At 37.5% G+C, this 17101-nt stretch overlaps 1 protein-coding gene across 9 annotated transcripts in view; it reads right to left on the reverse strand.

Moving 5' to 3' along the window:
• SRBD1 (S1 RNA binding domain 1) overlaps window positions 1-17101 on the reverse strand; it is a 228274-nt gene that overhangs the window by 92786 nt on the left and 118387 nt on the right. For all 9 annotated transcript variants that reach the window (XR_006703435.1, XM_045445920.1, XM_045445922.1 and 6 more), the window contains one exon: window positions 16102-16184. Coding sequence is in view for 8 of the 9 variants with exons in the window: in XM_045445920.1 (XP_045301876.1) it covers window positions 16102-16184 (83 nt within the window). In the remaining variant the exon portion in view is untranslated. The remainder of the gene's footprint in view (window positions 1-16101; window positions 16185-17101) is intronic.

The following is a 17101-nucleotide window of genomic DNA, read 5'->3' on the forward strand; positions in this document are numbered from 1 at the left end:
GGGAAGGGGGGGACCATTTTGTAGATAAACTTCATGCTCTGGCGTTGAAAGTTATGGTCCACAAATCAAAAAGCAGTCATTTCTACAGAGCGAGGCTTTTCCACCGTTCTCTCAGTGAATCACACTGTGGTTAGCTGAAAGTGCTGTTCACATAATAAATTAACCACCTCATTTCCTTCATCACCAAAATATACATAGCACCCCCATACAGATTTGTTTTAATAAACGTAATAAAGCAAGCCCAGAGGTTATGGCTGTTATGACATAATCACACCTCTGAGATTTGAAAACACTCACTTGCACATCATGCCTCAAAAAGTCTTTGCAAGCCCCCCTCCAACAAAACCTAACTGCACTCATACCGTCTGGCCCCATTTATCCCAAATAAATAATGAAACAAAAGCCGTGTATATGTCCAGAAAAAATTCTCGCTTTCAATTATACATTTGAAAGGGAAATACATCTTTTTAATAATACTATACAATAAACAGCTTGGGAGCCTGATCTGGATTATTAAAGAAAATACATCACCAGAGTTAGCAGTGCACAGAGAAAGCAGCCAACTAGCCTACCCAAAACCAAAGATCCCTTCTAAAGTTGGTTGTTCAACAAGAGAAATGACACATGACATTTCTCTCTGTGGAACTAAGAAAACAATCTTCATTCTGTACAAATGCAGGCAAATTAACTTTTCTTACCTGTAATGATATTTAAAGTTCTTGAGAGCAACCCCTCTCCCAAAAACTTCTCATCAGTATAATTTTTCCTCAATACAGACTTTTCCCCTTAGAATTCCTTTCCATGATCACCAGAAAGAAAGCCACTGTTATACAACCATCCACAATATAAGAGAGATCTCGAGGAGAAATGTGCTGTGAGTGAATCCATGCCATAATTTAATGAGGCCATCTTTCTTGTCTCTGCATCACATTATTATCACTTTGCCGGTAGGGTTCACTTCTTACCTATGCATTTAAGGCATCCTGTCACAATGCCTTCCCCTTGAATTTAAAATATAATATAATCTTACAAGTAATTAGATTTACATCTGTGATATTCTTTTTTTTAACCTGTGATATTCTTAAAGACCATGATCAACACCTACCCCAAGATACACACATAATGAGTTCATCAATATTCTTTAAAAATATTAGATATCAGGTATTCAGAATATAGTTTTTAAATTCTCAGAAGTGGCCCTCCCCTAATATTTATACATTTTATTTCTCTTCCTGATTGCTGTAATTACCTAACACAATCTTATATTTGGACTTTCAAGAATCCTTTCTAATATGAACATTACTGTATTATACAGATAGTAGTTTCTTACACTAAGAATTACATCCAAGATTCTCTTTTAGTATGCCAGTTATCCACACATAATTATGTATTCAGCAAAACAGAACATATTATCTATTTGAGTGTCAGAATTAAACACTTTTGGAATAATCTTATTCTACCATTTTTATTTTATTTTTTTGATTTATTTTTTTTTCAACGTTTATTTTTGGGACAGAGAGAGACAGAGCATGGACGGGGGAGGGGCAGAGAGAGAGGGAGACACAGAATTGGAAACAGGCTCCAGGTTCTGAGCCATCAGCCCAAAGCCCGACGCGGGGCTCGAACTCCCGGACCGCGAGATCGTGACCTGGCTGAAGTCGGACGCTCAACCGACTGCGCCACCCAGGCGCCCCTATTCTACCATTTTTAGTCTGTAGACTGCCCATCCGCACACAATCAATATCGGACCTAACCAGTATACCAAAACTTCCTCAGGGCTCTGTGGCAGCACAGATAAAATTGTTAAGAAGTTTCATAAACTCACATTTTAGGAGATCATTTCACTTTGAAGACTCTATTTCAATGAATCCCACTGCAACAAAACTTTTTCTTTGATAAAGATATAGACTGACTGGCAGATTTTGTCACAAAGAACACTCCTCTGTAAGTGCTCCGCCTGATCTCTGGGAGAATTATCTCCACAGAGAACAGAATATGCATTATAGAGCGAGAAAGGAAGGAAGCAACAGGTGTTGAAGTGGAGAACTCCCGTTCTTCCAGCCATAGCAGGCCTTCTTCACTTTCTGGTCATTCTCACTGCAACCACTTGGCTATGCTAATGCTCTCTGCTCTGAAATTCTCACTTTGCCTGAATAGGACTCATTACAAAAATACTAGTAACTCACATTTCACTTTTACCCAACAAAAACTTTAAGTGAGAGGGTACAAAATTTTATGGTGTGTTCACAACAGAGTTGAAAAGTACAATAAAAGAGCAACCGTACTGATACTCCGCCATTCATTCACTTAGCAAATACTTATTGCGTATCTACTGTGTGCCAGGCCCTGGGAGCTGTGGATATAAAGGTGGAAATACCCTGTCCTCATATAACGGTTTGTCCTCAATTAGAAGAGACAGACAGTAAACAAAACAATACAATGATTCCAGAAATTAAAAAATCAGCTTTTTTTTTTTTTTCTTTTTCCTGGGGGGAAGAAGGGGTATTGAACAGTAGGCTCCTAGTTCACAGAAAAATAAAACTATCCAGGTAGGGGAGCTACCCCTCCCAGTCCTGCTCTCTTCCACCTCTTCCCAGCCACCTGCCACCCTGGGGGCTTCTCTCTTCTGAACTCTTGCCCATTCCCTTCCCTTAGGGAAGTGATAGGTGTCATCTCCTCAGGCCTCCTCCAGCTTCTGCCTCTCCAGCATCTTCAACTTCTCCCTTTCTACTTCTACCTCCTTCCTATCAACAGTTAAGCGCATTCAAATCCCGACCTCCTTAAAAACCTCTCTTCGTTAGAGATCTGTATACACATGTCTCTACGTGCTCATCTTCCATTCAGCTTTCAATATGCTTTCATCTGACTTCTGCTTCTACTACTCCAATGAAATTCTTGGCCACCAACATTTTTTTTAATTAAACGTGAAAGACACATTTTCAGTTTTTATCCTACCTTTATCTTTACCATGTTGATTTCTGCTTCTCCAAATTCTCATATCCCTTAGATATTGGCATGTCCTGATCTTCCTCTTTCATTACATACACTGTTATGTGCATTCCTGGAAATCTTGTTAAAATCAGATTCTGATTCAACAGGCCTGGGCTGGGGCCCAAGCGGCTTTCAGTAGGGTCTCTTGCTACTCAAGATGTAATCCTCAGACCAACAGCATTGGTATCAACTGGGAGTTTATTAGAAACACAGAATCTCATACCCCACCCCTAGACCAACCGAACCAGAATCTGCATTTTTTTTTTCAACATTTATTTATTTTTGGGACAGAGAGAGACAGAGCATGAACGGGGGAGGGGCAGAGAGAGAGGGAGACACAGAATCGGAAACAGGCTCTAGGCTCTGAGCCATCAGCCCAGAGCCCGACGCGGGGCTCGAACTCACGGACCGCGAGATCGTGACCCGGCTGAAGTCGGACGCTTAACCGACTGCGCCACCCAGGCGCCCCCAGAATCTGCATTTTAACAAGACTCCAAAAGGTTTTTTTAATGCACTTTCAAGCTTGACATTGCCCCACCGCCAGAATTTATAATTCTATAAACCTGGGAAGTAGGTGTAAGAAGATGCACTTCTAACAAGTTCTCAGGTGATATTGATGCTGCTGGTCTCTAAGAACCAACAGTTCTCAACTTGGTCTACATTAGAATCACCTGCAGAACTTTAAAATGTTTGTTAATGTCTGGGCCCAACACCCAGACCAATTAAACAAAAATCTATGAGGATGTGGCCTAGGCTAGTTATTTTTATTAAATGTTTATTTATTTTTGATGGGGGGGGGGAGAGAGAGAGAGAAAGAGGGAGAGAATGAGCGGGAGAGGGGCAGAGAGAGAGGGAGACACCGAATCAGAAGCAGGCTCCAGGCTCTGAGCTGTCAGCACAGAGCCAGATGCGGGGCTCGAACCCACAGACCGAGAGATCATGACCTGCGCTGAAGTCGGATGTTCAACCGACTGAGCCACCCAGACGCCCCAGGCTAGTTATTTTTAAAAGCTCCCCTGCTTGGGACACCTGGGTGGCTCAGTCGGTTAAGCGTTTGCCTTCAGCTCAGGTCAAGATCTCACAAATCATGAGTTCGAGCCCCACATCATGCTCTGTGCTGACAACCTAGAGCCTGCTTCAAATTCTCTTTTCTTTCTTTCTCTCAATAAATAAACATTAAAACAAAAATAGAAGCTCCTCTGCTTGATCTTAAAGTTCCTAATTTGGATAATTTAGGAGTGTGTTGGGGGAGTAGCTAGCAGTGAAAAGAAACTAGTACATACAAATGCTAGTCATATTATGGCACCATTATTATAACTTACTAACAATTCCTTAAACATTGATTCTACCTAACTCTGCCCTGTAAATAAGCACTAGAAAGATGATCACCCACAGTTTTGTCCTATGCTATATCTCTGAAATGACCATTTCAAATAATAGGACCAACAAACAATATTTAATTTTTAAAATTTACAGAAGAAAAATTCAAATTTGTGAAATGAGAAAAAATTTAAAGGTAGTGTTAGAACTTTGCATTAAAGAGTACTTGGTGAGTTCTTTATAGATTTTGGATACTAGCCCTTTGTCTGATATGTCATTTGCAAATATCTCGGCCAACAGGCACATAAAAAGATGCTCAACGTCACTCCTCATCAGGGAAATACAAATCAAAACCACACTCAGATACCACCTCACGCCAGTCAGAGTGGCTAAAATGAACAAATCAGGAGACTATAGATGCTGGCGAGGATGCGGGGAAATGGGAACCTTCTTGCACTGTTGGTGGGAATGCAAACTGGTGCAGCTGCTCTGGAAAACAGTGTGGAGGTTCCTCAAAAAATTAAAAATAGATCTACCCTATGACCCAGCAATAGCACTGCTAGGAATTTACCCAAGGGATACAGGAGTGCTGATGCAAAGGGGCACTTGTACCCCAATGTTTATAGCAGCACTTTCAACAATAGCCAAATTATGGAAAGAGCCTAAATGTCCATCAACTGATGAATGGATAAAGAAGTTGTGGTTTATATACACAATGGAATACTACTTGGCAATGAGAAAGAATGAAATCTGGCCTTATGTAGCAACGTGGATGGAACTGGAGAGTGTTATGCTAAGTGAAATAAGTCATACACAGAAAGACAGATAGCATATGTTTTCACTCTTATATGGATCCTGAGAAACTTAACAGAAGACCATGGGGGAGGGGAAGGGAAAAACAAAAAACAAAAAACAGGGAGGGAGTCAAACCATAAAAGACTCTTAAAAACTGAGAATAAACTGAGGGCTGATGGGGGATGAGTGATGGGTATTGAGGAGGGCACTTGTTGGAATGAGCACTGGGTGTTGTATGGAAACCAATTTGACAATAAATTTCATATTTAAAAAATAAAAAAATTTAAAAAAGTATTTGGTGCAAAATTAGGGACTTAAAGATGAAAATTTCAAGGAATATTATCAAGAGAAATTCAACTTAATAACAAATGTGGTTTTTTTTCTCATTTTCACTGAAAATTGAAAGTAGCTGTTTTTTCCTGACTCTTTAAAACTTCATTGTCACACACACACACATACACGAATGTAAGGAAGAAATTAAAACCAACTGGAACCAACTGCAATTCCCATTCCATGCCCATCCAAGGTAATCACAATTGTAAATTCCAGTGCTTATTTCTATATTCTTACTATAGATACTGGTATTCACAAATAGTATGCAGTATTACTTTTCATATTTAAAATTTTTATACCAATCCTATAATAATGTACATACTTATGAAGTTTATCCATATTAATACCAATAGCTCTAATTGGGTCATCTCCACTCCTGTATAATATTCCACTGTCTCAGTATAGTCTAGTTTATTTTCCTGTTATCCAGTTGTTGGACATACTGTTTCCAAATTTTCACTGCTATAAATAGTATTTCATTGAATTTCTTATACATGTCTTCCTGTGCACATTTCAGAAAATTCTCAAGGCTATGTATATCTAGCAACAGAATTGTTGACCTGAAAAGAATCCCCATCACCAGCTTTATTAATATCCAATTGCTCTCCAAAGAGGTTGTACCAGTTTATACTCCTACAAGTTATATACAAAATTCCCAATACTCCACATAGTTGCTAACATCCAAACTGTCAGACTAAGTTTCAACAACCTGAAAGGTTTCCTATACTGGCTTTAGTTTGCATTTCCCCAATTATTAGTGAAAGTGATCATTTAAAAAATATTTGTGTGTGTGCGCGTGTGTGTCTGTGTGTGTGTCTGCTTTTGTCAACTGCCTGTTCATATGCCTTGCCTATTTTTCTGATGAACTGTTGTCTTTTTTCCTCTTGATTTGTAGATCTTTATATATATTCTGGGTCCTTTACAGATTATATGTGTTGCAAATAACGTTCTCCCTGTCTGTGGATTTTCTATATACTGTGTTATGATCCAGAGATGTTTTAGATTCCAATGCAGTAAAATGTATTAATCTTTTCCTTTACTGTAGTACTTTTAATGTCATGTGTAATTTTTCTCAATCATCCTAAACAATTACTAGTTTTAAACACCGTGAAAACAGCTTAATGTTTTAGAAATCCTACCACTTTGTGCTGATGTATGAAAACTAAAAGGTGAACTTGAGTAGAAACTGAAATTGATCTCGTTTCATTGTCCAAGGTCAATGATATACAAAGAGTAAGCAAACAAAAGATAAAGGAAATTAGATATTTCATTGTTAATAATTTAAGGCATTATTGATAACAGTTTCTTCAAATCATACTAACATTTCACATTTCATTTAAAGATAAGTATGGTGTTATACTAGGGCGTGTGTACATATACATGATTTATTACATTGTCGGGAATTTCTAAGAATCTGAGAAAACTGAAGCTAATACTTCAATGAAAAGATGCATAATTCATCCTGAAGTGAAAAAAATACCCAAAAAAAGACATTTTAAAACTAAGTTTAAGGAATAATTACCAAATTGTAATACATGAGTTTATTCATACTCCCAAAGTCAATTACTTGTTTTTGTTCAGTTACACAAATAGTTCAGTTATGGTCACAAATGAATGAAACATCTAAAGTGCAAGGCTAAATTTGATTTTCATTTACAATACCAGATAAAACAGATTTAGATAACAGGCCATTAGCTGGGACTTACAGTTAAGGGACAAGATTGTAAAAACATTTTGGCAAGGAACTCATCTACGTAAGTGATGCTTGATTTTTAGCACAAATTTCCTCCGTGTTTTACTTCTGTGCTTTATCTATTTCAAAATACTGCTTTAGTGTAGGGAGCGAAAATCCAGGTAAAAGTCATCTAAGTGAACATCCACTCTACTCTTTCCTATATCCCACTCTACAATAACAAATAATTAAGGGATTAATATGTTTAAAAGGATTTGGGCAAACAATATGATATTACCTTTTACAGGTATTTTGCAGGCATAATATTATTACCTTTTACAGATCTAAACTAAAACATTTCATAATCCATGTTACCTATAAAACAGTTTTAACAGAGTAATATCACTACTGAAGAGTTGCTTTTTTGTTTTTACCTAGAACTGATCCCACAGTGGGGGAGTAGGGAAATAAAATACAAATTCCCACCTTTGAAGTTCTACCATGAAAAATTTCAGCTGGGAAGATGATTTTCCTTTTACGGTGACTTCTCCATTATCCATAATATTAAGGAATAAAAATGGCCTGGATATAGAAAATCCACTAAGGTTCCAAAAACTCATTTTGGAACACCACTTCATTCTCTAAAATCATCAAATGATCTAACAGAAAGGCACGAAAGGAGGAAGAGGGCTGTTTTGTCTTTCCTACTTTACTGTACATGTTCATTAACAAATTGAGGTGTTAATGAGCACAAAAGTATCTAAAACACGGTCCAGAGAAGAAATAAAGAACAAGTAAATCCAACTTACTTAAGCTGTGCTCTCAGGATATGAAAAGGCCAAGCTAAACCACACTCTGTATGTCCCACAGAACTCAACAGAGCCAACCCTGCATCATCCTGCTCTCACCCTAGAGTGTTTGCTTGGGAGTGACACCAAGCCACTTTCCAGCAAAGTCTTTAGGGGTCAGTTAGGGATATGTTGTCATTCAACCACACTGGCGGCCTCTCTCTCCAGAAATTATGACAGGCATGTGTTTTTAAAATCAGGTCTCCCTATTTTCTAAGACAAGGATTGGAATGCTGCCTTTAACATTTTTAGCTGTTATTAAACCAAAAGCATTTTAGTTTCTATTGAAATAATAATATAGTTTCTATTATTTCATCTAAGTATTTAACATTCTTTCTTTGAATAGCTTTCATTTTTAAAATCAACAATGTTTGTCTAGCTACTTATATTTTAAATCAGAATAAATTCAAGTATTAAATTTATACTCAATGCATCTAGAGGTCCCAAGTGAAAAGAAATTCAGTCCCACTCTGGTTATATTGGAAGTCTATTGTGTCAAAGCTTAAAAATTAAGTGGACTATTGGTTGGGATATGGATATGGATATATATTTTACAACAATTTCTTCCTAATACATATTCCCTATACAAAGTCTGAATGTGGGGTGCCTGGGTGGCGCAGTCGGTTGGGCGTCCGACTTCAGCCAGGTCACGATCTCGCGGTCCGTGAGTTCGAGCCCCGCGTCAGGCTCTGGGCTGATGGCTCAGAACCTGGAGCCTGTTTCCGATTCTGTGTCTCCCTCTCTCTCTGCCCCTCCCCCGTTCATGCTCTGTCTCTCTCTGTCCCAAAAAAAAATAAATAAAAAACGTTGAAAAAAAAAAAAAAAAAAAGAAAGTCTGAATGAAAGTAAAACAGAAAATAAAACCTCCTAATCACACCAACAAAAATATAAATATCAGTCACCAACCAGTTTTTTTTCTTCAGTGTAAATGCATATCTATGTATTTCAAATAGAAATTGGCTTTATTCTGTATCAATTTTATTGCAATTTTAAAATATTATGTCAAGAACAACTTCTCATGTCATTAAATCCTCCTTGAAAGCCTGTATTAATGGTTGTACAATATTTCAATTGGTGGATATATTATTCTATTGTAGTTGCTTCCAATAATTTTGCTATAATAGCAAGCGTGTATAAATCTTATCAGCAATTTTTTTAATGTTTATTTATTTATTTTGAGAGAGAGAGAGCACAAGCAGGGGAAGGGCAGATAGAGAGGGAGAGAATCCCAAGCAGGCTCTACGATGCCAGCACAGAGCCCAATGTGGGGCTCAAACTCACGAACTGTGAGATCATAACCTGAGCTGAAGTCAAAGGTCAGATGCTTAACTGACTGAGCCACCCAGGAGCCTCTGCAGTTCTTTTTTTTTTTTTTTTTTTTTTAATGTTTATTTATTTTTGAGAGCATGCATGCACACGCTAACCAGAAGGGGAGAGGCAGAGAGAGGGAGCAAGAGAATCCCAAGCAGGCTCCATGCTGTATGTGCAGAGCCTGACATGGGGCTCAATATCAGGAACCAAAAAATCTTGACCTGAGCTGAAATCAAGAGTTGGAACCCACTAAACCACCCAGGCACCCTTATCAGCAGTTCTTAACATGGCCTTGGAAGAGATCCCTAAAAGGGGAACTACCAGGTCAATGGGATGCATTCTTTAAAAGTGCATCTTGATAGGTATTACTTGCTAGAAATAACAATTTATACTTCCACCAGCAGTGTATGTGAATGATCATTTCACTGTAGCCTTCTCACCTGCACAGATGTTTATCATTTTATTATAACTTTACTCAATTGTCAGATTGAAATGATATCCCCTTGTTTAATTTGGGTTTCTTTGATAAAGAGAAACATTTTTTTAAGTTTATTTATTTATTTTGAGAGAGAGTGAGTGACCAAGGGAAGGGCAGAGAGAGAGGGAAAGAGAGAATCACAAGCAGCCTCCACGGTATCAGCACAGAGCCTAATGTGAGGCTAGATCCCAAGACCATGAGATTATGACCTGAGTGGTAACCAAGAGTTGGTCGCTTAACAGACTGAGCCACCCAGGTGCCCTGTTAAAGAGAAATTTTTATTTCATCTATGATGAATGGTGTCTAAATGCTCTTTACATATTTTATGTAAAGGTTTTATGTAAAATAATATACAATTGTATGCAAATCAACAAGAACAAAACCTTAATAATAAAATATGTAGTTATCATATGTACATATATATTTGTGGCAAATAATTTCCCTAGTTCATTATCTAGCTTTAAATTTATGTGTTAAATGACCTAGCAAACATACTCCTAGGTATGTATCTAAAAGAAATGAAAATATACATCATAAAAATTTGTACAGAATGTTCATAATAGCATTACTCATAATAGCCAAAAAATGGAAATATCCCAAATTTCTACCACACAATGAATTAATAGACAAAATGTGGTACTATACAAATACAATGGAATACCATTTGCCCACAAAAAAGAATGAAGTGGGGCACCTGGGTGGCTCAGTCAGTTAAGCATCCGACTCTGGATTTCGGTTCAGGTCATGATCTCACAGTTTAGGAGTTTAAGCCCCGCATCTGGCTCTGCACTGAGAGTGCAAAGCCTGCTTGAGATTCTCTCTCCCCCTCCCCTCTCTGCCCCTCCCATGCTTGTGCTTGCTCTTTCTCTCTTCCAAAATAAATAAATAAACTTAAAACAAAAAAGAAAAAAATGAAGTAATGACTTGTGCTACAGCATGGATGAACCTTGAAAATACTATGCTAAATGAAAGAAGCCAGTCACCAAAAGCCATGTACTGTATGATTCTATTTGTATGAAATATCCAAAACAGACATATCTATAAAAACAAAACAGATTAGTAATTGCCTGGGGCAGGGAAGGAGGGGGCAGTGGAGAGTCACTGCTAATGGTCACCAGGCTTCCTTTTAGGGTGATGAAAATGTTCAAAAATTAGATAGCAATAATAGTTTCATACCCCATTGAATATATAGAAATTCACTGACTTGTACATTTTAAATAGGTGAATTTATGTATGTATGTATGTATGTATGGTATGTGATCATATCTTAATAAAGCTGTTTTTAAAATTTTATGTGTTAATATACTGTAGTCTATTAAGACTTACCAAAAAAGTATATTTGTCTCTAACTCTAGAAGTTTTTAATACTGCATATGTTTTGAAGCTATGTTGTTAGATAACATAGAATGTTCAGGGCAATTACATCTTTTTGGGAAACTGTATCTGTTATTAATATGAAATATCCCTTTTTGACCTCGTTAATGCATTTTTCCCTTAAATTCTATTTCATCTGATACTAGCAGTACTATGACTTGCTTTTTCATTTGTGTGGAATATTTTTCTCCACATTTCTAATTTCAAGGTTGCTTTTTTCTTTAGAACTATCTCACACAGACATACAGCTAAGAGCTGTGTTTTATTTTTAAAAGTCTGGGATTCTACTACAAGGGGAATTCAACCCATTCACCTTTATCTATTACCTATACTTATTCCTGTCATCACATACTTTATTTATTTACTATACTTCCTTGTTTTCTCCACCTTCGGTTGGAATGATTAACTTCTAATTTTTTAGTCTCATGATTTACATTAAATGTCCTATTTGCAGTTATTTTTCATACATTTCAGATTATGCTTCTCTAAACAAGTGTAGAGCTAATCTATATCTTAATCGTTTTCCTGAAAAAGAATCCTAATACTTCACTTCTTTTTCTTCTGCCTCCCATTTTAAGCTGACATATTTAAAGATGAACATCATAGATCAGAAACTATGAGGCTCAACATTTTACTGCACATGTGTGTACTGTAAAGCTCTCCACTATTTCTTTACCTCAATACTGTGTCTTCATGACATGCCTTTCCCTTCTTTGGTCCCTACTCCCCCCTTTTCGGGCTCAGGAGTACTTCCATAAATAATTCTTTCAAAGAAGATCTGTAACAATCCAAAAAGGTAAATCACTGTAGGTCCAAAAATGTTTTTATTTTCTGCTCACATTGAATTGCTGATTTGTCTGAATATAGAATTATGGGCTCAAATAAAATTTTTCCCACAACTTCAAAACTACTGCATTTTATCTTATATGACTTGTTTTTCCCTATAATAGGACTGCTTCTTTTCTTTGGAAGTGAATTGTGTGCTCTCTGGAAGCTTTTAGTCAGTTCCTCCTTTATCACTAGCATTCTGTAATTTCATATGAAGGTGTCTGAGTGTAGGTCTTCAGTTATTCTTTTATTCAGTACTCACTGGGCTTTTTAAAGACTTGTCTGTCATCAGTCTGGAGAAATTTCCTCCTATCATTTCTGTGAGTTTAACTCTCTTCCATTGTCTTTATTTGAATTTTCTGGAAGATGAATGTTGAAGCTTTAAAATGGCCTCAAAACAAAACAAAAATAGAAAAAAATAAAAATAAAATGGCCTCTATATATGACTTTTTGTTCATACTGTCCATCTTTCTCAGTTTAAGACTGCATTCTGAAGAATCTCTTAGCTCGATCTTTCAATTCATTAATTTCTTTCTAGCTGTGTCCACTTTATTCTATTTGTGTTGGTTTTTTTTTATCTTGACAAGCATATTTCTTAATGCTAAGATTGGTTTAATACATTCTAACAATGTATATTGTTTTATACATACAATAACCTCTCTTACCTCTCTGAATATTAATTTTAGTTATTTCAAAGTCTATTGCCTATTCATGGTTTGTTATTTTTTGCTTATTACATTTGGTGCTTCTTTTTGCTAAGATAGGTTTCCCTCAAATGTTTAGTGATTCTTAGTAGCAAAGTCATTTCAGAGTCTCCATTTGTCTGTGTGTGCTGTTTTTGTTTACCATCTCACGAACCGCGAGATCAAGCCCCACCGTCAGTGCAGAGCCTGCTTGGGATTCTCTCTCTCCCCCTTTCGCTGTCCCTCCCCTGCTTGCTCTAACTCTTTCTCTCTTTCTTTGATGCCAGTAGCTTATTAGCCTACCTGGGTTATCTAGCGTCTGGTGATAATGTAGGGAATGTGAGATATGGTGCCTGGTGTCAGGCATATGTCAGGAGTTTGTCTTCCCAGCATGAGGCTCCTTGAGCTTCCTGACAATCAGAGGCTACCTGAGGGATCTCCCAGCCTCTCTGTGGCCTCTGGGTTATACCCAGTGCTTCAGCTTGGATTCATGGTATATGGAGGAAGGGCATCAGTATGGGACTAGTCACTCTATATGCATTTCCTTATCTAATACTACAGGCCTCCTCCCCACTACTTGAACATGACTGGTTTGAGAACACTATTGATCTGTATATTTTGAGCTATCGCTCCATCAGGTTTTATTTTTCCATGGATTTGCTTCCTCATGCTTAAGAGCTTTCAGGAATTCCTGAAATTTCCATCCACCAACCCTTTCTTCTTTTCCCATGTTATCAATTTATTCATGTAAATACATGTTTATATGGATACCAATAAACATGTTCACCTTCTCTGTCATCTTATGGAAGGTCGGGCTGTGGATATGACAGTGGTTGTGGTAGTGTAGTTAAAGGATATCATAAGATATGACAGTTTACCATCTTGATTACTTTCTCAGTGTCATTATTTGCTGAGAAGCATGTATTCCAATGTTAACATGACCATTCCTCTAAATCTCAGACTTGTATATACAACTTCTATTTGCCATCTCTTGGATTTCTTACAGGCATCTCAAACTTAACGCATCCAAAATTGAATTACTCATCTTATCCCCACCAAATCTGTTCTAGTCAGGCGTCATCCACATACCAGGACCCTTGGAGCAAATTCTGGACAATTCTCTTTCCTCCAATTATTACCAAGTAGTCCCTGCAAGAGATTTAACTTCTTTCCATGTCTACTGCTATTAACTTTGTCCAAGCCACATCATCTCTCACCCCTGAGCTATATAAGTCTCTGAACTGGTCTTAACTGCTTCTCCTCTTCCCTTCTAAGGCATTCTCCCCAGATTAGCCAGAGCCAATGTTTAAAAATACAAATCTGATCATATCATTCCCTTGCATAAAGCTCTACCATTACTTCTCACTGCTATTGGAATGAATTCCAAACTCTCTCATGTTAAATGCTATATATCTGAAGAATCTGGAGGCTAGGTCTCTGCTATTTATTAAAGACTTTTTTGATGCCAATAGCTTATTAGCCTGACTGGGTTCTATGAGCTTGACTGTTCTTTGTTCTACTACCTTGCTGAGGCATTCCACAACTTCATCTTGAACTAATATAGCCAAAATTCCTCTTTTTTTTTTTTTTTTTTTTTTTTTTAATTTTTTTTTCAACGTTTATTTATTTTTGGGACAGAGAGAGACAGAGCATGAACGGGGGAGGGGCAGAGAGAGAGGGAGACACAGAATCGGAAACAGGCTCCAGGCTCTGAGCCATCAGCCCAGAGCCCGACGCGGGGCTCGAACTCACGGACCGCGAGATCGTGACCTGGCTGAAGTCGGACGCTCAACCGACTGCGCCACCCAGGCGCCCCAAGCCACAATTCCTCTTAACTACAATGCCTATATAATAAAATTGCTTAGTTGTACTCTTTAGATACTAGGCATTTCTATCTATCTAAAGCTAGGTCTGTCCTTTCAGCAACAATCCTTCCCAAATGAACAAGTCAAAGGTCTAGATGCTTCTTAGTCTAACTTGCTATAAAATGGGAATACTCTGAGGCACCTGGGTGGCTCAGTCGGTTAAGCCTCCAACTCTTGCTTTCAACTCAGGTCATGATCTCACAGTTCGTTGGATCAAGTTCTACTGTCAGCAGAGAGCCTGCTTGGAATTCTCTCTCTCCCCCTTTCTCTGCCCCTCCCCTGCTTGCTCCAGCTTACTCGCTCTTTCTCTCTCTCACTCTCATAATAAACAAACATTAAGCAAAATGGGGGGCACCTGGGTGGCTCAGTCGGTTAAGCATCTGACTCTTGGTTTCAGCTCAGGTCATGATCTCACAGTTTTGTGAGTTCAAGCCCCATATAGGGCTCCAAGCTAACAGTGCAGAGCCTACTTGGGATTCTCTGTCTTCCTCTCTCTCTCTCTCTCTCTCTCTCTCTCGCTCTCACTCTCTCTGCCCCTCCCCCACTTATGCTATCTCTCTCTCAAAATAAGTAAATAAACTTAAAAAATTTTTAAAGAAAGAAAGGAAGAAAGAAAGAAAAGAAAAGAAAAGAAAAGAAAAGAAAAGAAAAGAAAAGAAAAATGGGAATACTCCCAGAGGGCACCTAGCTGGCCCAGTCAATAAAATGGGAAAACTCCCAGTTAAGTCTAGTATATTAGTTCAGGCTTTGCCAATGTGTGATTCTGAGTAAAAATCCTAACTACTGCAGGGCACAGCTTCCTTTTCTGTCAAATAATTTCTAAAATCTCTTCCATTTCTAGTGGTCACAGATTCCGTGCTCTAATACATTTCCTTAGAGAAAAGTATAGAACGTATCATTCAGCTCCCATGGCAATTACACAGAAGATAACATTGATTTCAGGTTTAGAAAAGACTTGCATTGAAGAGAAAAGTAATTCAACTCAAGGTTTCTAAAGATAAGCTACCATGGATTCACTTTGCGAAGATTTAGTGTCGGCCTTGATTGCCCAATGAACACATACGACCTCAAGAACTGAAAATACAGTAACAACAAGAAGCACCACTACCACGACTGCTACACAGTAACAATTGAAAGGCTTTAGCTCATCCTGGGTAATGGCCAAAAATTAATTATAACAATCAAATAGGAACCGAAAAAAGAAAGAAGGCACAGTAAGTACCAAAGGCTTCTTCCTCAAAGATCAATAAAGATCAATATTTCATACTGGCTTACACAAAGAGCCAACATATTCACCTTGCTTCATATCCTCTCCTTTTTTATAATAATGGTAAAAGGAGAGACTCTCTGGATTAAGTTACTAGTTGGAGCTAATGTTTTAATAATCTTTAAATCGGACTACAGTCAATTCTAAATCTTGATCCAAACCATAAACACCAGAAAAAAAGTTCCCTCCTTCCCTAATAACATAACTCCTAACTACCTTCCCATAAACTGTAAAACCTTTGGAAGTGGGAATCTATTTCCACTGACACCTAATTACGGTGCCAAGTTTGCATACTATTGATGGGTTTCATAAAGTAAATGACCCACACTGCTTTACCTGGTACATTCCGACTCCAATGTGCTTCGGCTCAATTTTCACCAGCTCAGCTAATGGGTCTTGTACACGCCTTGCTATGGAAACTGAAAAAACAGAAAATAAGTATGGCTTAATGTGAAAAGCAGTATCCAGATAATTACTTATGTTACTTCCTTATAATGCAAGTATTTAATTCCTTCCCTCTTCTCCCACACAAGGAGACCAGCAATTTAAGTTTCAAAGTATCTTTTTTTTTTTTTTTTTCACACAAAAAAAGTAAAGGCAAAATTTCAGGATTAATTTTGTTACCAGAATCCCTAGGCATTTCTGAGCACAAACAGGTTGAAAGGGTTATACATTTGGAAAAACATAGAAAACAGTTACTATGCATACACAATTATCTGTTCATTCTTTGAACACAGCATAGTAGGGCACCTCACGCTTTAACAAACAAGTATGTATATATTTGTTTTACTTTTAAATAATCCTGATTATGACATACATCTGCACATCAAATGTTACTAGGACAAGATCCTGATAATAATGAGTAACTGACGGAATCATATTTTACTGCAACCAGAGACCATGTCAGTTGCTTGTTGAACACACTTGTACTACCTTAAATACGATTGCAAGTTTGACTGTGATCCGAGTCTCAAATGCTTGACTCCTAACACATTCACAGTTCTAAATCACAACCCTTTCTTGAACATCACAATCCATGTTCAAGAGATTTGAGTTAGCTTCAAACATTCCTTTATCTGTTGTCATGGTTTTATACTTGGTCATCATTTATTGTCTTTTTTTTTTTTTTTTTTTACAAAATGTTAACAAAATTTCATATCTAATTTAGATTAAAAGATAGATTTAGCTGGAGAAAAGAAATGTAATATGAATATTAAGGATGCCTCCAAAGACAGCTCTTTTTTTTTTTCTTTTCCCCAGTAATATAGTTACATGGGGTCCTTACCTACAAACAGCTTTCTTCTAAATTCAAGAAAGCTAGTCAGTGTCATCTACT

Source organism: Leopardus geoffroyi, chromosome A3, assembly GCF_018350155.1.
Source record: "Leopardus geoffroyi isolate Oge1 chromosome A3, O.geoffroyi_Oge1_pat1.0, whole genome shotgun sequence".
NCBI lineage: Eukaryota > Metazoa > Chordata > Mammalia > Carnivora > Felidae > Leopardus > Leopardus geoffroyi.